General features: G+C 39.2%; 1 protein-coding gene across 3 annotated transcripts in view; it reads right to left on the bottom strand.

Annotated features, from left to right (window-relative positions):
• The window catches only part of larp1 (La ribonucleoprotein 1, translational regulator), a 70,494-nt gene extending 49,764 nt beyond the window's left edge, over window positions 1-20,730 (bottom strand). For all 3 annotated transcript variants that reach the window (XM_079247512.1, XM_079247513.1, XM_079247514.1), the window contains exon 1: window positions 20,163-20,730. In XM_079247512.1, coding sequence (XP_079103638.1) covers window positions 20,163-20,520 — 358 coding nt within the window. In that variant the 5' untranslated portion in view covers window positions 20,521-20,730. The remainder of the gene's footprint in view (window positions 1-20,162) is intronic.
• Between the last annotated feature and the right edge of the window lie 3,445 nt (window positions 20,731-24,175).

Raw genomic sequence — 24,175 nt, 5'->3', positions numbered from 1 at the left:
TGCCGAGTCTGCGTGATGGTCATCACCCACGTAATTTTTAAGAGATTACAGTATGCAATATAAATGATTGCCATTCGTCTAAAGGGGGCCATTTTAAGAAAATACATTTGTTTATGCACTAATAATAATAAATCAAATTTATACAGCAATTTTCAAGGCATCCAAAGTGCTTCACATTTAATACAGGCCTGGGCAATAAACCCAAAATTTAGATACCGAAATTTACAAATAACTAACAGTTTTGCCTATGCCAGTAATTTTGGTGTACAAAATAAAATAAGCTGTTTCTTTCTTTTTGGTCATGTGTTGGTAGGCTCTGCTCCTTTCCCTTTAAGGTGGAGTACTACCTGTGTAGCATGTATAATCACGTGAATTTTCCCAATCCAGTCAGTAACTAGGAAGGAAGTGGCTGTTGAAGCTAGCTGAAGCTAGCTGAAGCAGCTGCTGCGATGGTGAATGTGAATGCAGCAGCGCTGAAAGCTGCGAGAAGTAATCAAAAAGTGCTCCCATATTATGGCAGCAGTCACTAACCAGAGCATTTGGTAGTTCATTACAAAACCTGAGTGAACGTCAAAAAGATGGATTGAAATTACCAATGCGATAAGCCATCATACAGCAAAAGACATGGCTCCCATTGTTACTGTGGGTTTATACACCTCATGGAAACCATCAACAAGCTATATGGCCTGACATCGCGGAAATATTTTCAAAAACTATGATTCCCAACATGTACAGAACGAGAGAGAAAATGTAGCTGCAGAGTCTAGTGTCAGTCTAGTTAGTAGTCATCGTCCATTTATCGTTATCGAGGTAAACTGCTTAAGATATTGTGATATTTGAGACCATATCGCCCAGTTCTAATTTAATCCATTATTCATTCACCTGCAATCCATTCTTGGTGAGGGTAAGCTACATACGTAGCCACAGCTGCCATGGGGCACACTAGTGGAAACAAGGTGATCACCACTGAAACGTTCATTCACATTCAGGAAATAGTAATGCATAAACCGAAAGCAAGAATCAATAAGTGTATTGCCGTGGGACACAATGACTGGGATAATGGGATTTGAATCAACCCCAGTACATGATACCTGTGTTTGAAGTCACTTCACAATTAAAAACTTTAAAAAAAAAAAAAAAAAAAAAAAAAAAGAATCCAATCACTTTGTCTTGGGCAGCCTGGGTCTGAAAAGTCCTCATGTGCCGAGACGGTCAAATCTAAAGCGGATTTCTACATCCATCAACCATTCATGGTGTAGAATTGTCCGGCCTCCTCCTTATTATCTTCATCCAAATGCAACTCAATCCAATTATTTGATGAGCAACAAAAGAACTAAAACATGTCATTCTGACTGCTGGTCCACCTGGATGGCACAAGTTTTCCAAAAGCTGAACAAGGACCGGCTGAAGCCAGGATATCTGGGTTCTCCAACTTCCATGCTATCCAGACTATTGATTTTTAGGCCTTTGAACTCTACTGCAGAGTATCTGTGAGAAACTTTGAAGCAACTTTTGATTACGGTTTTTAATGAGATTGCTTCTTTCAACTCAAACCCTTTGAGAGGTCAAAGCATTCCTCTCATTTTGTACTGTTTCATAAAGTGATCCATCCTTTCATCTTATCGACATTAGATTACAAGTCTTTATTCAGTTTGAGTTTGTTTCTGCCGTCTCAGCTGCGTTTTGTTTAAAATGTGGCTGGTCGGCTCTACAGACCACCACATCACACCAATTTTTGGCTCCCTGCACTGGCTTCCAGTCCATTGTAGACCAGATTTGAAGACCAGACCCTCTAGTTAGTTTCTGATTGTTTAAATGGGTTAGCCCTTTCTTATCTTTTTGACCTTTTAACTCTCTTTACTCTTTCCAGAGCATCGGGATCTGCTGATCAGATGTATCTGATTGTCTCAAGGTCCAAATTGAAGCATCAGGTTGACAAAGCTTTTTCTGGAGTTGACCAAAAACTATGGAAATGCCCTCAGATCTACATCATTATCAAGGAATATTTTTAAAACCCCATTTCTACTCTTTGGCTTACAAATCTGGTTTTCTTTCAGCATTTAGTTATTTGTGCCAATCACTAATGTCGAATACAAGAGCACAATAATATACGGATAAGCTGAGCAAACTCAGGACGCCATATTTAAAGATGCACTACAGAACCTTTGCCTTTTTATCCCGTCCCTCGCCCCATATCGATGGCTAATTCGGCATCCATCTTGCATCCTACCTGACCTGTTAGCTCTCTCCAGCCATATCTCTGTTGCGTATTCAAAGCAGCCAGTTCCTTACTATCCCTTGAAGCAAAAAGTCTCGTCCCAGACGTAAAAGCTGTATAATGCCCCAGGATGCTGCTGGATAGTAGCGGCTTCAGAAATGCACATGATAGTTGTCACTGTGTCATTGAACAACTCCTGGACGTGGAGCTTTAAGGTCAAATAGTTACGTAATGAGTCTTTAAAGAACAGCTTTAAATATAAATTTTCATAGAGACGAGAAGATGAAAATGAAAAATAGATTTGTTAAGAGTTTAGCAACAAACCACTTGGAAGATGTTACCATCCACAAGACAATACCATACAATGACATAGTGTCTATGTGCTTGCAGTAGTGGAGTTACACGCAGTGGACAAATCACAACCAACAGCAGACTCTGAGGTTATTATGTACCAGCTAGTTTGTCTAAATCTAAATCACAGAAAACTAAGATTAAGGAATAAAGGGCTTTTACAGTTAAAACTAGCCTCATCCCTCAATGATTGCATGTATTTTAGCACATTTTTGCATACGAGTGCCTTGTATTTAGTGTCATCCTGAAGCTAATTTAGCCTACAGCTGCAAAGTGATGAAAATTTTTAGCATTTGCAGTAAGTTTGTGATTTGAAACCCAAGATGTTTGCCTGGTTAATACAGTAAACATGATCTGGTGATGGGATGCATCCCTTATGATTCAGCATAGAAGTTAATGCTCCTTTATTAAAAATAAATAAACTTATTTATGTTCTAAACAATTTCATGTTTGGTTGCTGATTAATGAGAAACACATGCTAAATAATAAATTAATATGGTTAAATATTTTATCAATACATTTTCATCTATACCAAACAGCATCTACACTTGCTAGCCTGCCAACATCTGTGAAATAAAAGCCTCTTATAAGGCGGCACGGTTTTAGTTGGTTAACTCAGCAGGCATAGTGTTGCTTCAGCAGTCTGCTGCTTATCCGAATCATGTCTGATGACGTCATGTGAACCTACCTGTTAGCCAATATTCACTAACAATGAAACATGAGGATTTCTCAAACCAAAGTACCAAAGATATCTGACCCAGAATGAGACTCCTGTTCAAAGTTACATTTTCTGAGTCAATCAAACCTATTGCATAAATGGTCCTATTGGAGCTGACCTGGACCCCTGCCCAGCATGTACATGTCTCTTCATTTTATCAGTCAGATAACTGATTAATACTGTGAGATAAATATTCATCAGTAACATGGTGTGAACGTTAAGACTTTCAGCTGAAGTCAATTCAATTAAACTTTATTTATATAGCGTCAAATCACGGCAATGCCATCTCAAGACGCTTTACAGACAGAGGGGAAAACATAATGAAGGCCAATTCATAATAGCCTATATAAGGAAACCAACAGATTGAGTTGAGTCCAACTCAATCTCCCATCCTGAGCAAGCACACTGGCAACAGTGGGAAGGAAAAAAACTCCCTTTTAACAGGAAGGAAACCTCCGGCAGAACCCGGCTCAGGACAGGCAGCCATCTGCCTCTGCTGTGTGGGGGGAAGAGGACAGAAAGACAACAGACAACGGGGGGGGTAAAAGAAAGAGATAAAGAGAAAAAGAAAGAAGCTCAGTGTATCAGGAAATGTCCCTCAGCAGTCTAAACCTATAGCAGCATAACTAAGGGATGCTAACCATCCCTAGCTATAGGACTTATCAAAAAGATAAGTCTTCAGCCTAGTCTTAAAGGTGGGGAGGGTGTCTGCTTCCCTAACACTAACTGGGAGCTTATTCCATAAAGAGGGGCCTGATAACCAAAGGCTCTGCCTCCTGCTCGGCTCTTTGAGACTCTAGGAACCACAAGTAAGCCTGCAGTCTGCGAACGAAGTACTCTGGTTGGTATATAAGGAACTATGAGGTCTTTGATATATAGTGGTGCCTGGTTGTGGAGGGCTTTATATGTAAGGAGAAGGATTTTAAATTCTATTCTAGATTCAACAGGCAGCCAATGAAGAGAGGCTAAAACTGGAGAAATATTATCTTTCCTGCTGGTTCTGGTCAGGACTCTGGCTGCAGAATTCTGGATCAGCTGAAGGCTTTTCAGGGCATATTTAGGACAGCCCAGTAATAGAGAGTTACAGTAATCTAGTCTCGAAGTAACAAAAGCGTGAACCAGTTTTTCTGCATCACTCTGAGACAGAATGTCCCTAATTTTGGCTATATTACATAAATGAAAGAAGGCTGTTTTAGTAACCTGTTTAATATGTGGGCCAAAGGACAGGTCAGGGTCAAATATTACTCCAAGGTTTCTCACTGTAGCACTGGAAGCTAAAGTAATGCCATCCAGGTTCATTACAAAACCTGAAAAGTCCTGGCCTTCCAAACCTCACAGAAACCTCTTCATTAGCTTTCATTTGAACTCTACTTTCAAGCTAAATTTAAAGATAAATACTTCAACGTAGCCCAAGACAGTTCATGGATTTGCTGTTTGCATCAAGTTCAACTTTAGTGTACTTTGACCTGCAAACAAAACGTTAATGACTGTCGAATAGAATAGAATAATAAAGTAAAAAGTTGAATCCTTAACAAATACAGCCAGGAAATCCAGTAGCTCTGTTACAGGCACAACTTGGCTCCATGCGTCTTCCATGCGTCCCCTTAAAACAGGAAAAGTTATTCTTAAAAAGTTATAAAGTTGTTCCAAGAGACAATTTGGGACGCATGATGAAACATGTCTACCCTGACTGAAATCATCTCTTCCTCAATGACCCATCCACAAGCCACAAGGGATCACTTAATGGTTTGACGAGTATGAATATTCTATGATTTATGTGCTGTGACCTTCTTCTTTTCTACTAACATCATCACTACACTAAAAGGGGACTTTTGGTAGGATGTTGCAGAAAGAAATCATTTTTTTGTTTCATCAACTCATGAAAATCTTATGATTCAAATGTTTTTTCTTTGGTCAATTCCAGGAGAAGCTTCATCTGCAACGGGGCAGGGATCACTGCAGGGCGATGTCTGTGCTTTTATGTACAATAAACCTGGTTATTTAATAAGAAATATGGTCTGCAGCAAGGTGGGTTGTGCATGCAGCTGGGTCCGTGTCTTAAAATCCCACATGTAAAAATTCTCACCACCTTGCGCAGCTGTTTTAACCTACATTAGCAAAAACGTCATGTTTCTCTGTGTTGACCTCAAATGTTTAACCAATCACATGATACTTCACAGAGCCACCCGAGAAGAAAGTTATGTCATCCTAATGTGTCGAGAACTGTCTTCAACCACGTCCATGAAAACAATAAGAGGTAATGTCTTCTTCTCGGGGTCTCGATTATAAGATACAAGTTCTCGCTTTTTGTGAAGTGTGAAACAGGTTCAACACCTGCTAAGGTGGGAAAATTGAATTTAAAAAAAAAAAAAATTAAGTATCAAGATTTTTTGCTTCACAATTTTAAAATAGATTTTTCAGTTGATTTTTTTCAAATAAATAAAACTCATCCGTTATAAAATTTGTCATTTTTATTGTTTTTATTGATCTTTTTACTTGTCTTATTGGGCATTATAGCAGCAGAATGATGATATGGCTACTGTGTTGTTTCTTTCCTAATTGGAATGAAGAAAAATGCCGAGTAAAAAAGGTTTTGTACATTTTTTTTGTCTTTAGTCTCTACAAAAATCAGCTATAATCGAAGAATTGTGAGAATCACAATTTAAATAAGCACCCAAAAAATTTGAATCGGGACAAAAGCATATCGTCACAGCCCTACAATGCAGTGTGGATGAGAGCACAAACAGAGAAGACCCACCTCTTATCTGCCTTCAACTGCCTTTTTTGTCTGTCACTCTTACCTAAACTCAGTAATTAACACAATAAGAGTCCTATACGAAGACCAGTAAATGTTAAGTTTACCAGTGCGAAGAAATGTTTGGTCCATGTGCAACAAAAAGACTCTTAAGAGTCTTGTCTTAGAATGGCTACTGGAAAATCTGATTGTCATTACCCATCCCTTATAGCTAAATGTCATAAGTCGCTGGTCCAGAAAGTCTGACTGGTTTCCAAGCAACAGCCAGCTTGCCAACAGCAGCACACTTAATTTCAGCAACAACCCACAACTCTTAGACAACTCAGTCCAAACAACAAAATTCCAGGAATGAGTGAGCAGCACATTTAAAAATAAATAAATAAATAAATAAAAAAGTTTTAGCAGATTCCAGCTGGTCATGTTCTTAATTCTGCTCTCCTCTCGACGAGTCATCCAGCTCTTACAAATATTTTGCAAAGATGTGGTTTCTTTTGTGCCCTTTTCTTTATCTTCCTATCTGCAATGTGAGCACCTGATAGCTTCTGAAACATTCTCCAACGTCCACATTAGGCAACACTTCAACAAATATGTCATGTAACAGCAAACTTCTGTTCTGCTTTCCGCTAGCTGACGTAGAATCTCTGTCAGAGCAACTTTGTGCTAAATTAAGTAAAATAATCAGCATGAATTCCACAAGTATTTAGCCTCTTATCTGCTTAGTTTGTGAACAACAATAATTGTCCCACTCACTGCGACTTACAGCGCATGACGGAGCAGTCAACAAGCAAGACGCACATTGTGTGGCACATACCGTTTTATCATCAGATCGCTTTTATGAGGTGGTGAAATGATATCACTGATTTCCTCCAAGGCTTTTGCTAAAGCCTCATCACAAGAAGAGGGACAAAACATTTTAATATTTCTGCTATGTCACCATGACCCAGCACTCTCACAGCCTCTCCAACTCAGCACAGTTTAGATGTAAGCCTGAAAAGCTCCTCAACTCCTCTATGTTCATAACTGTCATAAACCACTCAGGAAATGAAAAAGTTCGTTCATTCATCTGTGACTGGCCGCTGCAGTAAAATTTGATCTCCGTATTAGCCAGTTTTAAAGCATCAGGAGAAAAAACTGCAGCTACGAAGCCCCCGCTTAGTCTGTTTGCAGCTGTTCAGCCTGAACTCTGATGATCCTCTGATTTTAGATACTTTTTTCTACTATCATCAGCTGAAAACCCACACTATCCCAACCTCACCAACATCAGCTTTATGGATGTATTTTAAGCCACTATAATTATGTGCAATGCAAAAATAAAACACTAGCATGTGTCAGCTGAAAGCACCATTGTGGCAGAATACAGAGTGCAATGTGTAGCTGCATGCTAAAGTTAACATTTTAAATTCTTATCATGAAATTATCACAATAAATGAGCTCTCACACAATACACCACAAGATTGCCAGTACTGACCCACTGGTTATTCATATCCAGTCACTCCCAACCACAATACAATGATTCTGAAAGATTTGCGTTGGGTTAAGCCCCAACACAGTATTCTGCTTTGTGCTCTCATCGATACTGATTAAACAGCAACTGCTGAATCGTTTGATTGCAGACTGAATAACTTAAAAATATTTAATTCACAAACTCCATTCAGTCTTCTGCATTTATTCCCCATATCGGACTTCGCAGCACCCAGATGTTCTGCACATCAGGCTACCAGAGGCTGCTATGAAAACTGGCCCCCGGCAATCCCACCAAATCGCAGGTGCAGAGAGTTCAATTTATACTTTATTAAAACTTTACTTAAAACAAAAAAGCTGCTGCCAGGACTTTAAACAGTAAACCAACTTAACTACATCATTTCTCCACATGCTCTCCTCCAGATTATGTTAGTCTTTATTCTTCTTACAGTATCTCATTTCACCTGCTTGTACAAACAGTCCTCGCTTTCTCAGAAGCTTTCTACACACACTTTTTGTGAAGACCAAAGAAATTCCCATGTGTGGATCTGCCTGCACCGGCGACACAACCTGCTTAAAATCCCACAGGATATCGCTGGTGGAACCTATAAATAAACTCAGCCACGTTGGCTCTACAGAGATAACTCCAGTCGTAGTGCTGGGAAACCAGATCAGTTCTTACCAGATGCTGCGATTTTTTTTATTCACAATCGTGTAGCTTTTTTTTTTTTCCTAATCCCACATGTTTGTATACTTATTCTGAGATCATACTTTCTTTGACAGGTTAATCTATTGGAGGCAAATGCTGGATTGTGGCTTTTCCAAGCAGGGTAAGTAAGTGATCTGAGGAAAAGCAATCTCCTGATATAGACAGCAAAATGTCCTAAAAAGCCAACAGAAGGGGAATAACAATAATTTATATTAAATACTCTTTTTAAATTCATCTTATATAAATACTTGAGGGAAACTAATTATTTAACCTGTAACTAATTTAATTTTCCAGGGAGGAAATGAAGAGATCATTTAAGGGGAAAACACCTGGTTGTAGAGGTGTAATGATCAACTTTATAATCACCCTATAATAGTGTCTGTCAAACTTGGAAATAACGTTTAATCTGTGTGAAACACACACACACACACACCCCAAGTTGAGGTCAAGTAACACCTAAGTGACCGGGAATCTAACTTGACCTCAAACGTTACCGGACACTCCAGGCCCTGACACTGAACTCCAGCTGGTCAGCTCTCCATCCAAATTCCTGGAAGACTCCAATTTATTCTTAAAGGCGAAGAATAAATTATAATATTGTTACTCTAAACTACTTTAATCACAATTTAACCCGATTGCAAGGCAACATCTTGTAGCAGCCACAATCATCTAAGCCTTGCAAGCACAGTGCGGTGTTGCAAAGCCGTTATCACTGATGGTTTAAGGTGTGATAAGAATCCAAATCAACAAGCTGGGATCAAGCCTGCTGTCCCAATGCTGGGCTGGACTTCTTTTATCCTGGATCAATGTAGATGCTAAGGCTGGGCGATTAATCGATTTAATCGTATAATTCGAATTTGCGGTTTATGAAGATTTATTTTGATGAAAATTAAGTTTTGGGTTTTTTTTTTTTTTTTTTTTTAACCTTTTGGGCTTCCGTACCTTATGGTGACGTCAGCACACTCCTGCCGATTTCCCACAGAACCGCATGAACACAACAACATGGCAGCTAGCACAGAAGAACCAAGAAATATCTCTGTCTCTGTGGCAAGTGCCCCATCTGCGTTTAAATTACCTTCTTTTGCAAAGTAAAATCAATATTTGTACGTTTTGACAAACGACAATTGCAATTGGCGAGTGTTTCCAACCAACAGTGTGTAGCGCATTAGCCTCAAGTCTCGTAAAATCTTGTTTCTCACAAGATCTTACGAAAATTGCTGTTTATGTAAAGTAGGCACATAGCGTTATTTCTGGGCTTTCTACTTGCTCCGGAGAATTTGCTTCGGATTTTCTAAGGTTTCCCCCGCATTTCCTTTTCTAAAACTCTTAAATTTGTTGTTTTTTTGTTCCGCATGGCGCCATCTTTACCAGAAATTAACTGGTCATAAACCCAACATCCTGTCCAGATACATGTAAAGGCAAAAATAATATTTCCATTTCTCTTTTTCTACAAGTATCTATATCAAAACGTCTGAAAAACTACCTCAGGAGCACGTAGAAACTTTAGTCATATTTGAAACTTTTTTCAAAATCTAGGTGTTTCCATTAGCGTTTTTTTATTGCGATGTTTAGTTTTTGTCCAATTCTAGGTGTAATGGAAACGCTGGGTTTTCAGTGTGGGAGAGGGTACTGTCACATGCCTCAAGGCATGTCTGAAGCTAGATGCGGTTAAAAGGCTTGTCTTCCTTGCCAAAAAACGTGTAGATTAAACAAAAAAGCAGCAAGAATGTATTATTAAATGTATGATTGAAATATAGCTTTAATTTTGGTACGTTCAGGGATTTTTTAAAAATATTTTATATAAAAGAGGTCAATTTTCTTGAAACACAAGCGTAATGAAACTAATTTTTTGTACCTAATTCCCAATATGGGAAATTGTTTTGGTTTTTTATTATCAAAATACTCTAAAAGGAGTCACTATTTTTCTTCCAAGATGAGGCACATTTATTTATTAATTTATTAGTTTTTCTTTATGTTACAATAAAGTAACACAAGTGAAGTGAGGCTTATTCTTAAATGTATGCTCAAAACTTTAAAACTGGCTCACTGTGGAAAAGCACAAAGTGCAAACATATTGTGTGTTATGTGTTCATTGTTTACAGTGGCAGCACAAGCTTGTTTAACAGCTTGTTTAGTTGCACTTTAAATTCAGGTAAACTAATAGGCTGACTGCAATGAAAGCATTTTAAAAAAGAATCATTTTTGATGTTTGTCTTTTTTTTTTTTCTTCACAGTGGGGATCGAATAAAATTGGAAATCGGATTTGGTTTAAAAAAAAAAATAAATAAATAAAAAATCAGATTTTATTTTTAGGCCAAATCGCTGAGCCACTTTTACATATTCTCCAGAAAAAAAGTTGCAGATTTGGCAACAACAAACAGAAATGCTGACACACATTTACAAACCGCACTTTACAACAACTGAGCATACATCAGGTCAAACTGTGCTGCTTCTCTCTGGTGTCGTCACTAAACTTCCTCCTATTTGATCACAATTCATTTAAACATAATTACAAAACACCGTTTTTTCTTAAGTATTAAAAAATTCTCAGATAAATAAACAGACACTTTCATGACTATCAAAATAAGAGAGAAATTAGATCAGAATTACATTCAGTGAAATCTAAATATTCTTAAAGTTCAGATCTCAGATAACATGTCATCGAAAGATTTTTTTTTTTTTTTTTTTTAAAAAGGATATAAATCATACTGGATCTATTTTAAGCTTTAATGCCACTCAGAAATTTCTGCAACGATGGCCGATTCAACTTGCTCAGCTGTGTGCGTTCCCATGACGACCATGACACACTCGGTGTAACGCCGGTGCAGGAGAATTAAGCCTGCTACATACTTTGCAACCGACGAGACCTGTTTTCTTGTTCTTGAAGCCACAAAAGCATTTTCTATAGCCACAAAGGCATTTTCTATATTGCACATGGGACATCTTCCAGCTTGTTACCGACCAATCAGCTAAGCAGAATTTTCTTCTTGCGGGGCTCGAGTAGTATTGTGTGATAGGTTGGGCATTTGAGGTGGGCGTGGTCTGCATGAAACAGCATGAAGCCACTTTCAAACTTGGCATTTTTTTACTTGTTTTCTTACATTAAAAATTTTTTTCATCAAGTATCCAGAAAAAAAGTTATTACACCACATTGAAAATCTGAATCTGGCAAAATCTATGTGAAAGAAGAAAATTTTGGATAAGTAACTTTTCAATTATGTGTATATGCTCAACTCTCTCCAGCAAGTTACACACAAGTAGGGTTACTTTTGTCACCACAAAAAGAAACGTTAAAAAAAAAATCCATTTCCTAGTTTTATGGATGAATCCTGGATCAATTACATTCTTATTGATTTAATTAAATAAAATTGATATTTTTAACTTGGTAAATAAACTGTAGTTTCAACTGATCAGGTGATGCAAATACTCTGATGTTCTTTGTAATTAATACACTTCATTTTCACCAGACACTCAAGTCCTCAAGTTTTAGAAGTTTATGTCTTGGTTGTCAGAGAATCTTGGCAACATAGTAGAGAAACAACCCACGCCCGAACCCCCACCAAGGGATGTTCCTTTATCACCATGTCCAGACACAACACTAGGAGAGATAAAGTAACTTGAGTAGGACGACTGAGGACTCAGACTCCTCAGAAACAGCTGACAGTGTGTGTGATGTGATGGGTGGGTGTGTGAATTATGAAGGGAGAGGTGGGATGAAGTCAGTACTGTCAACACTATTTGCTGTTTGTTTTGTGATATCCCAAGTAAACTCTTTCAAACTCTTTTAAACCCTTTTAAACCTGACATAACTTCATCCAGCCTATGTGCCTCACAAAGAGTACTGAAAAGCATCCAATAAAAACGCTTCCGCCACCATTTGACGGGGCTTTTGCGGCTTTTGCCCGTCCATTCTCTGTATTCTTCTTACTGAATTTTGCTCAAGTGATAAAATGAGTTCATTGTGTGGGAGTCCGTTGTTGGGACTGTGAGCTAGTCTATTGTCGGTTCCATGTTGGTCTTTTTATATCCAAACTGCATCCATGCGACAGAAACTTCCCCTCTTTTAGGAACAAGCTCATCGGTTTAGGTTGGCTAGTCATCTTTTGGTGAATGATCCTGCTCAGAAACGCCTCTGCTACCGTCTTTCTCCACATTTGTTTATGTATTGCAGGGTGCAAGCCGTAAAGGTCATCTTGACGTAAAATACTGCAGTATTTATATGGAAAAAAAATAGATATTTTCTATCATCCAGAGGATAGAGACCGTCATATCGCCCAGCCCTACCCTTTAGTTTAAAAATGACTTCACAGGAAAGTATGAACATGCAGCAAAGGGCCACAGGCTGACTGACACCTTGACCCTGCATTGAGAAGCACTTCCACTCCTGCTCTGCAGTTTTACAGTAGTCACAGTTCAGCCTTCCAGCTCTCCTGCATTAAGTCCAAAGAAATCTCCACATGAACTGAGTGGATAAAATAAGTAAATGTTTGGAGAATTTATAGAAGGCATGTTGAGTTTGGTTGCTGCTTCATCCCATTTTAACCACACTGCTGTTGTTGTTATTGATATTGATTTAAAAGCAGTTTATACAGAAACTCCTCCAGCATCCAAAACATGCTGTTGAGAAATCCTGATTTCATAAACATACTTGTTGGACTATTTTCTATTTCATGTTGGTTCATCCCTGAAAACACTCTAGTTTAAAAAAAAAAAAAAACTCAGATTAAAGTAACACGATGTAACTTTGACCTTAAAAATCTGTGTTTTTTGTGACACACTGACACTTATTAACAAGCACGGAGCGAGAGATAAGACGAGTGAACATCAGACTGACTTACTGACTGCAGAGAGCTCAAAGTATAAGTCAGAAGCAAGATGGATGGAAAGTTAGACGTCGTTAGGGGGCACTTCACTAAGAAACACTGCCACAGATCAGTAGCAGGGTTAGATGTGTGAAAAAACAAATGTGGTGGGAAAAAAAGTGAAGGATTTTACTTCTGAGCTCGCTATCATCTCAGAATTTCTGATCTACCGTGACACGATGGCAACACCAGATAAGTTCAGACAATGACACAACAACAATACCCTTCCTATTACCTATTACAACAAGCCTACTGCAGAAATCCTCTCTGCAAACACACAGATACAAGTTTCTGTTCACATGGAAAGTATGTATGTCAAGATTTAGAAAAAAAAAGCATTCATTTAAAATGCTTTACCCAAAGAAGGAAACTGTTGTAACATTATTATATTTATTTATCATCATCTCCAGCCAGTGTTTCTATTCTTAATACGAATCAGCGTTAGTTTAGTAACTTCAAGTACTTACAAACAGCATCTAAAGGTTAAATCCTGTGTTGATCTGGAACCAAACACAGAAGAAGCATCCAAGCCAAAAGCAAAAACCCGCCATTCTGATTTGCATGTGAATCACTGAACTCCTCACAAATATTTGTAGCCGGTTTAGAAACAAAAGCAGAAAGCACAGAGCAGCTTCGGTGTTCTGGTTTTTTGAGGCTTTTAACTTCAGATATTTGGCATATTTATACCTTGAAGTTATATATGAAGCAAACTGGTTATATTATGCTTCTAGTTGTGACAGATTTCATAGGGTTACAAACGTGCCGTTTTCATTATTGGTTTATAATTTAGCTTCATTAAGTCATTGCCTGACACTTTTTGAAGTTTCCAGCTGCTTTGATGCTATCTCTCCAACTTTCTTATGATCTCTGACTAAAACCCTAAAATGCATCAAAATAAATGGAAAAACTGAAACTCAGTTATAAAATTCTAGTTAAAGTTGTGGTCTGCTGCTGGATCGAACAAAATTTCACAAAAAGAAATCCACAAGTAAGAATTAAGATCATTTTCACAGATCATGATGTCATATTTAACAACAAGCTGAATCAGGAGCTTTTTATAAAAATAACTTAAGATGTGGCTCAGTGTCAACATTCACCTCCAAACATTAACAAACAACCATTACAGAAATCAGATCAGCTGAGCTGACGTCAACACATTCACAGCCATTTGCAAGCTGCAGCATTTGCATCCCACTTCACCCACTCCTGCTACCAAACTCAATCCAGGATCATGACCGGAAACCATCCTGCAAACGGCACTGACAGGTAGTAGCGGTCTGTGTGAGAGCAAAGAAGATCCAAACACTGACTGGGACTAAAGAAGACAGGTGTCCCTGCGGCGTGTCAACATCATCTTAATGTTTCTATGAACTGCAGAGAGAAGCTCAGATGGCTTTCATGATGGAACTTTCCAACATTTTAATCATACAGCATGAGTAACTTAAAGTTTTTTTTCCTTGTGCTATAAGGAAAGCTAATGCATGGAGTTAAACATATATGGACACTTTATTTACAAGTCACTCTTAACTAATTGAGGTTCCAACCTCAACACAAAGGCAGCGAGTTCGGCTGCCTTCCTCGTGAGCAGAAAGCAAATGTGGCTGAAAAAGAGCGAAGAATTATCAACTAAAAACTGCATGTATCAAGGAGAAAACGCATGTTTGTGTTGAGACCACTGCAGGAAGGATGTGTTGGTTGATTTCAAACACTGTTCATGTCAGACGATGATGAAGCTCCAGCCCAGATTTCTGTTAACCTGAGTATCTGCCAGCTCTGTCAGAAGCCCCAAAACCCTGGCTGCTGCCCCCAGAGAAGCCACCGGACCATAGCTAATACACTCACAGGCTCAATCTATCTAACAAAAGGCTGGACCAGTGCAAAGCAGAAATATCAGCTCCAAACCAGAATAGCTCAGGCTGTAGTCTGGAGGTTGGTAAAAGGTTCAAAAACCCACTGGGTTGTAAAATATATTTTAAAAAAATATATATGAATAGTCGTGCTTAGTGTGTTTACGCATCATGTCTGCCAACTAACAGCCATTATTAAAAAATTAACGATACCCCCTAATGATGCCTAAACATACAATCAGCTTTACAAACACCTGCAAAGTGATGAAACTCTGTCCTGAACATCCACTTAAAGCAGCAGCTCACACACCGTCCGCCCAAACAAAGCTGCAAACAAATATAGAAAACACATCGAAGCAGCAAAAGACACAAGCCAGATCACACTGTAGACAGCTTCCATCACATCTATTGTTGACAGAAGTTACAAGCTTCCAAATCTATGCCACCTATCAGGTTAAATCCACTCAGTGGAAACAAAAAGCTTGAACAGGACACAAAGAAATGAATATAATACACAGGAGTAGCTATGCTGCATATAAAGAACACTTCACTGAACTATAATGATGCGAATACTTTTTGAAAAGATCCACAGTAACACAGAAGCAGCAGAATTAAACTAAACCTTAACGTGTGAGGACGTCATTCATCTCAGTTTCATCTCATTTGGTCTTAAATTTGGCAGCTCAGATGTAAGTCCACATCAGCTTAAAGTCTCAATGCTGAACGTATGGAGAGCAGTTCTGCTCATTTTAAACTAATTTCTCCATAATATTGAACAAATTTACTGTTTATCTTGTAAATTGTTGCAGCTTTGCAGATCCACACCACCAGCAGTGAGTTCACCAGACAAAGATTTACATACTCTCATTTCTCCCATCAGCTGCTAATCAATCAATCCATCTTTCCAACTCATATTCAAATGCATGAAACCGTGAGGTTTCACCCGGCGTATTAAAATAATGGAAAGAATCAGACGTCTTGGCATTTATGAAGCCATCAAACAAGAGTGAAATCTCTTTTTGTCACCGTTTTCTGCAGCAGCGCTCGGCTTTCCATAATATTTTTTGGATGTGGCTCTATTTTCAGCCCAAGCATTGCTTTTCTGTCAGTTAGCAGCAGGTGCCACAGCAGGACAGGAAGCTAACAGGCTTAGCAAAAGTGGCTGCATTTTGCCTGCAGTTACAGCTCATTTGGTGCTCTGAACAGGGATCAATTGTAACTAATTTCACTCTGTCAAACTGTGTTTGCACCTAATTGCATTTTGCTACCGACAGCACTGCTGAGAGAATCAGCTCACAAACAGTATTAAAGTGTTCCTGTCTGCAACGTTCAGGAAAATACACAAGACATATCAGCGCACAAAGCTGTAAACAATAACAGTATCAAACATTCTGCATTACAACAGCACTCTTGCTGGGGCTTAATGTCACACCACCTAATTTTCTGACATTAAATTAGCCACTAAGGAAACAGTTCATTAACATTGCAATGTGGACAGACGAACCTATTTACCTAAACTAACCAGAAATCTGCTCATCACTGTGTCTGTAAACTCAACCTGACAAAATACACAACAGAAAAGCAGCACAATCATCTTGCAATGATCTGCAGAAACAGGTCCGACCCCGCACATTTTAATGAGAAGCTAAATCAAAGCGACATATCTTAAAGATTTATCTGCCCTGTTGACGGCTCGCAGACATGTTTGCCACAAATATTAGCAGCTAAACATAGGCGGGGCATGTTGCTCAAATAGCATCTGGTCTTGTCGTGTCTGGACACAATGCTGCAAGAGCTTTGTGTTTAATTAGACTTCAATGTCTCAAATCATTTCTAACAATAAATCCCTGCTTCTCTGAGCTCTATGTGGAAAAACCAGAGCTTGATCCCACTCAGCCACTCTCACGCCTTCCATCCATTTTCCTTATCCTATCAAGACAGATGCGAAGAGTCCGGGGGGGAAAACGGAGGTGTCCCGCTCCGCAGCTTCTCATAGAAAATCACAAGCGAGCAGGAGCAAGTTTCAACTCTGCCCCAAGGTCAGTGTTGGGGGTGTCCATAAAATTTGCAGGAGGTGACCAGAAACATTCCCCTCAAATACCTGAACTAGCTCAGTTCACTCCTTTGGCTGCAGAGCAGCAAAAGCTCAGCTGCCAACTCCTCCTGGATGTACAAACTCCTCAACACATCTGTAAAGCTAATGCCAGTATGTAAAGAAACTCCTCTGAAGAACTTGTATTCATGATGGATTATTTCGGTCAATACCCAAAACTCGCCACTACAGCCTGAAGAAAAACGGAGCAGTTTTTTGAGACTTGAGGCTTATGCACTAAACACTCCTCAATGGAAACACCCGCAACTCACAATTGTTTGTCGAAAGTTACAAATACTGTTTTTAGTTTGCAAAAAAATGTAATGGAAACGCAGTAACTGACTCAAATGATGACCAGTCCTAAATATGGAAAGTGGTGTGTTGGGGATAATCCCACTTTAACCATCCCTAGCATTTTATCATGCTTTCACTTTATATAATTTTGTGTTTTTTTTGTTTTGTTTTTTTTTTGGTGTCAGCTGACAACAAGTCAAACTCCTCCAAACAAACGACATGTAAAGTGAAAGTTCAGCCTTCTGAAATCACTGTAATCCAAGTCAGAAGTGCTACTTCTGAGCCAGGTGCCAAATGTAGGGTTTTGTCAAATCTTGAGCCACAAAATGCCACACGTGGTGATAAACTGATCTGTGGAAAAGCATTTAGCCTAAACTCTTATTTACGACAAGAGTCCCGGATTGGGTTCAAGGCCAGACAGAGAAAACAATTCAATAAAGGCTTCTGACCATATTTAATTTCATTTGAAAATCAGACCTTAATCGATATTTTAGGGCAATGACTTAAAATAATAACTGAATTTATGTAATTATTTAAATTCAGTCAAATCATCACAGCTGTAACAGTCGATAGTGCACAAAAACAGTGTATTACAGTTAAAATGCTGCATGCCATGGACAGTCCTTGCACACTGGTCTCATAAACTGCTCCATGCTGCTGCTTGTTGTGCTCAAGGGACGAGTCAATTTCATGAAAACTTGGTTGTAATCAACCTGACTACATCTGGAACAAATAGTTGTTGGTGTTCAAACAACGTTTCACGTAGAAGTTACTGGTGGAAGAAATCTGTAAACATCCTCGATGACGTGCGGCACACTGCATGGGGTGGAAGAAAGGCAGCTCTGTTGTGCCTGCTCCTCAAATGTACACTTATCTGGTGGGCCCAAACTAATCAAAAAGTCTGTGGAGAACTTCCCCGCCCATGTCATGTTGGCAGACGTTTGGTTGTGACGTTAGAGTCCATGTTATACACCAAAATATGTCAACCAAAAAAGCTATTGGTATGTTTTGCTTTGTTTTGTTGTGTTTACTGAGTTAAAAAATGCAGTTTTACACCTACGTGTTTCAACAAGTCATCAGATCTGCCCCTAACCACTCACATATTTATAAATATGCAAATCCCTGTATAGACAGGCACACATTTTTTTTTTTTTTTTTTTTAAATTGAACAAAACTAAGTACTTGAATGCAACAAAAACAAGGAGACGCAACTGCCTGGTCATCAGCTGCTGACTCCCATGCATTTTTGAGAGTTCATGTGACAGCTTTTAGAGTACAATCATCCACATCATTGGTACAATCTGTACCCTAAAGTTTACAATAGTTACACACAACTCAATACAGCAAACAGAAAAGCTGACATACAAAATGACAAAGCAGATAGCTGGTACAGGTCACAGCAGCTGTAGCTATGATGACCTGACTGCAGAATAAAAGAAAATAACTTTTAAGACATCAAACCATGTTGCTTTGACATTGTGCAGGGAAGTGTTCATTAAAGAACAAATAATGTATTAATACTTTAATATTAACAAGCAGTTCTGGCTGTGACATGTATCCACAGTGTAAACAAACTATTAACCAAAATGATAATTTGTGGTGTTGATTGCAAGTCAGCTAGCAAGCTTTCATGCTAACAGTAGCTCACAGAGTGAAGAAATGAGACAGATTTTCCTTTGACATCATACACACGACATGACAGCCGGCTTATTAATCACAAACCAGTCGGGCTGTCTCACAGTGGACACTCCAAACTGGTATGTAATGTCTGCACCAGCTCAGTAAGACGGCTAACTTAGCATGCTAGGTAGCAACAGCAATGCCTTTCTCTCGGGGAACACGTGGAGTGAACACGTGATGTCTCATAACAAACCTGCTCATTTTTAGCCATTAAACGAGCAGATGTTTCACATTGGGTCGTGTTTCTGTGTCTGGAAGTAACCCTAGAAAAACCGAGAACCTGGCATGTTTTAAACACGATTACTGGGAGTGTAAAGAAACCAGGCTAATGCTAAGCTAACATCTGAATGGGAAGGGCTTGGCGACGTACTAGGCCATGTGTGCTATTGTTAGCCAGCTAAGCTGCTACACTCAGGATTTTCTGTTAACTGATGCAATGCGAGACAAGGGTGGATGTCTGGCCTGGTTGCATGCCCCCTATTTTCGCTGACATATCCCAAAAGCAAACATGTAAACTGGAGTAGATGCTGGTTTAAGTGTTTGGTGAGTGTGTCTGCTAAGAACTGACTGGGTGGCATCATGTGAAGAGACACAGGAGAGAAACAGAGGAGAGAATATGTTGAAAAAACACCGCAGTTTGCAGTCTACCACCAGCATGCATGATGACATTGCTAAACTGAGCAAACTCTGCAAAATAAATGCATGCACTGGGCTCCATGCAGGGTGAACACACAAGCAGATCAACTCTTAACACCATTGCACATCGTGGTTATTTGAGACCAAAAATCACTGACTTACACCCTTTAAACAGGGTCAGAAGACAAACAACATGATAAGCCAAGCTTAAAGTAAACAAGCTGCTTTAGTCATCAAATAATTACAACAGCTGCTAGCCTAAACTGGACATTTAGGAGTATTTAAACTTTATTAACATGGTTAAAGAACTTGTGCAGCCATAAACCCAAAGAGAAACCTTCATCGTTACGGAGTTTTAACTCTAAATATAACCTGAGGATGACCACAGACCTTGCTTTAGGGGTGTTATTAAATTGATTCGGATTCCCCATGAGAAAGAAACATCCTACTACCTGGTGACCAAACCCTGGACGGACAGACACCAACACAACACTGACAGCCAGTAGATCAACATGTAGGGGGGGGGGGGGGGTACAGACCGAGGTGTGCTTGTCCATTCACGCTGACCACGGTCACCGCATTCATCTTCCTAGTCCACGGGTTCACCTTGGGCGGAGGAGCTTCAGTTAACTCCTTCTTGCCTTTAACACCCTCCTCGTTTTGCTTGTCGTCGCTGTCACAGCCGTCTTTGCTTTGCTCTGTCGCCCGTATGGAGGTCTGCTCCTCCGCACCGGTGGTCCCTCCCTGTGCGGGACTGCTGTCGGCGACACCCGTCTGCCGCTTGGCCCCGTCGCCCCGGCCGCCCTCCTCCCCCGGCTCACCTCGGATCACTTTACCGTGTTCCTCCGCTTTGGCAAGCGGGTTGCCGGGCAGGAGAGCCTCCACCTGAGTGGCCATTTCCCACCACCGTCTTCCTACCACCCCCCTCAGGATAACCAGTCCTCCCACCGGCCCGAATTTGCCTTCAATTTCAGGGAAATGTGAAGTTGCTCCGCGGGGTCTGGCGCTCCTCTCTTAGACCGCAACGGCTTCAGCCTAAGACGCGGAGCAGTCAGCGCAGAGTTTAGATATGAGGAAAAAATAAAGAAACGTGTCGGAAGGCCTCTCAGGATTACAACCTTATCCCCACCACTAACAGCAATATGGATGATCCCCACCACGCGATGGAGGGGTGCGCGCACGTACAGTGTGAAGGGGGAGTAGCCACGTAAACGTAGGGAGCGCGCTTTGGGGGTCAGGTCACAATGCCGCTTTCAAATGCTGCTCGTCATAAAATGACTGCTTAATCTGCTTTTTAGGAAGTTCTGAAGTCCCTTTTACCTGTTTCTTTAATAATGCTCATTCAGATGCAATTACTGATAGATTATTTTGGATGATCTAAGATGTTTAGAAATTTTGGATTGAAGTTGCAGTTTTATGTCACTGTAGGAAAACAAGACAAAATACTCAATGTTCATTACTGTTTAGCTTATATTCTTTCTTTTTTTTTCTGTGTGTCTTGTCCAGCTTTTAGGCAAGCAGAATGATCGTCTGGATGCTGTGTTCTGCTGAGCAAATTTACCTGTCCAAGGGAAGCTTTATAAAAATAATGATCCCCTTGACCTTCTGAATTTTTATTTTATTTCTATATTTATTTTGCGTTATTGTTTGCATTGTAGAGTTTGTACTGCTGGACCGAACCGGAGAGGACAGAAGAAAGACAGAAAGAGAAAGAAGAGAAAACACCTCATAGGGAAAGAGAAAGAGATAAAGAGACAGGGGGAAAAAAGCTTATATTCTTTTAAAACACTGCATGTGTTGCTCAACAATGGGTAAAACTATAACTTGCATTATATACTAAAAGAGTGAATCTAATTAATGAAGGCCACGTTGCTTTAATTCATTCGTTACACTTAAAAGCATAGGATCATTTTTATATCATGTGAAAATATATCAGTAAGTTATGTATAAAGCCAGATTATCCAATGGGCATTATGGGCACAGGCCCAGGGGCCCACGCCCACTTGGGGCCCACATAGGGCCCACATAGGGCAAACACAAGCAGTTTGGACATGAAACAAAATGTACATAAAAGCCACATAGTTACGCAACAGTGTCTAGTGTATTGCCATTGGTACCACTTGCTGAGAGATGTTAGAAATGTCTTTCGCAGTGTATCTTTCACAATTGTCACAATGTTGCGGTGGGGAAAAGGGCCCCTGAAACACTCTGGGCCCACGGGCCTGTGCACTTTTAATCCTGCCCTGGTTATGTATGTCAGACATTTTTTAACAGATTTTTAAAAATCGATTTCGTCTTCATCAATAGGCTACAATATATTTATGGATTAAATTGTTTACTCAGCATATATCATCACATAAATGTCAAAAGTCTTGATCTAGAACTCTATATTTTGCCATGAAAATAGGGGATAGGTGGGGTTTTTTTAAATATAAACATATAAGACAAATAAAGAGTATTACGAGTTTCAATAAGTCTTGATTTATTTGGTTTTATTGTCTTTATTCTTCAGCACAGTCTAAATCCTTTTATTAAACAATGTTTTTCTTGTAATTTCTTTAAAGGTGAAGTATGTAAGATTTTCAATATTTTCATAATAAATGAACTAATAAGATAACTGCAATCACAATTAGATAGTTTTTTTTTAAACATGTAGGTTCCAGTCTGTCCATATTTGATGTGTTATTAAATTACAAGTTTAATTAATGACAAAGACCCTTCTTAAATGTTTGCCTACACACTCAAAAACAGAGGTACCAGCTTGTACCTAAAAAGGTACAAATGCTTGTCGCTGGGGGTGTACTCTTTTGAGAGACATTTCTGTACCCTTCAGTTCTGGTCTATTTTTGTACCTTATCAAGTTCAACCTCACCTTATCAAGTTATGGTTTTTTTTTTTATCTTTTCACAGGATTAGGCCTGGTCCATGCCAATGAGCAACATTATCTTCTAATCTAGAAATAATCTAGAAATAATCTTCAAAAACTCAAAATACTGACCAGACATACACTTAGTTTGCAGCATCTGACCTTCATTGTCTGGTGTAGTAAATGGCTGTTAAGTAGTACTACTGTCATCACTCAACTCTGCTCTAGTTTGTAACATTACAGCCATTAACATTACATTTTTCAATGCGGCAGGTACCCTTATGGTCGAAATGGTACAAATTTGTACTTTATGTCACTTTGAACCCTTTTTCGTACTCTGAAGGTGTGTTTCTGGTCTCTTAAAGACCAGTATTGTACTTTTGAGAGAACATTTCTTTAAAATGTACCTATAGGTACAGAAATGTCCTTATCTTGTACCTCTATTTTTGAGAGTGTACCAGTAAAAAAAATGTGCATTTTGTCATTTGTCATTAATTAAACTTCTAATTTAATAACGCATCAAATATGAACAGACTGGAACCTACATGTTCAAAAAACTATCTAATTATGATTGTAGTTATTTTATTAGTTAATTTATTTTGAAAATATTGAAACTCTTACATACTCCACCTTTAAGTATTCAGGAATAGGGTCGTGGACTCTCCAAGTTCAGCTTTGGATTATGTTCTGTGCTTGGTCAAGTTGATCCCATCTTGAATCAATATGTTGAATTCTTGATTCTTAGGGGACCTACAGACCAGTTGTCACTGATTTCAGTCCATTTCTTGTGTCATTTGGTATTCTTCAACCTTTCTCCTTTTCCATGTCCACTTCCTTTCCGTAAGAACGACTCCTTGACGGCTCTTCCATCAAACCGTTTCACAAAATGCTTCGGTAAACAGTAAACACGTGTTCATTTCTTGAGTTAAGTGTCTTGCGTGAACTTTAATGGCTTAAAATGGCATTGTATTTATATTTTCTATACACACTGTGCTGTTAAGATCAGCGATGCTGTAGTTGTGTGCTAACAGATCTGCATGATTCCGATAATGGTGAACGCAGCACGATCCTAATAAGGTGTCGGTCTCGCCCTGCGGTCCCGTTCACTAAATACCCCCACCTCATAAAAACAGTCCTGCAAAGGAAAAGGGAGGAATTTTAGCCTCAGTTCATTCTCTACATACCTTGTTTATACGGTGCGTTTACTGTCATTTACTCTTGCATTTTATATTTTATGTTATTTCTTTAATCGGTCGAAGTAGGTGGGTATAAGGCACGTATGCCCCTCTTCACCACTACAACACTTCACACACGTGTCCCCACCCGAGTTGCACGTGTGCACTCACGCGCTGAATCCTTGTTTTTCATAGACTATCACCCCTTTTCCCCGTGAAGCTTCATAATCAGACTGTAGGACTATTAGATGCTGCTGCGTTCAGGGTGAATCCGAGTGAAGCTTCTTCTGTAGTGACACATTTACAGACAAACAGACAGTGGCTCATTACAGGAAGGTGTCTGGTTAATTATATAATACAATCCTTGATTCAAGTCTGACTTACCAAACCATGTGCTATTTGAGACTTACCTAGAGAGTCTGAATGAACTTTAGCTGCAATTTTTCCTTTCAACATTTACAGGAAAAGTATTTGTCGAAAATACTTGGACAAATATTCAAGGAATTGTTCT

Source organism: Telmatherina bonti, assembly GCF_933228915.1.
Source record: "Telmatherina bonti genome assembly, chromosome: 10".
Lineage (NCBI taxonomy): Eukaryota > Metazoa > Chordata > Actinopteri > Atheriniformes > Telmatherinidae > Telmatherina > Telmatherina bonti.
The sequence above is the reverse complement of the archived record's forward strand: the minus strand, read 5'-3'. Positions and strand labels throughout refer to the sequence as shown.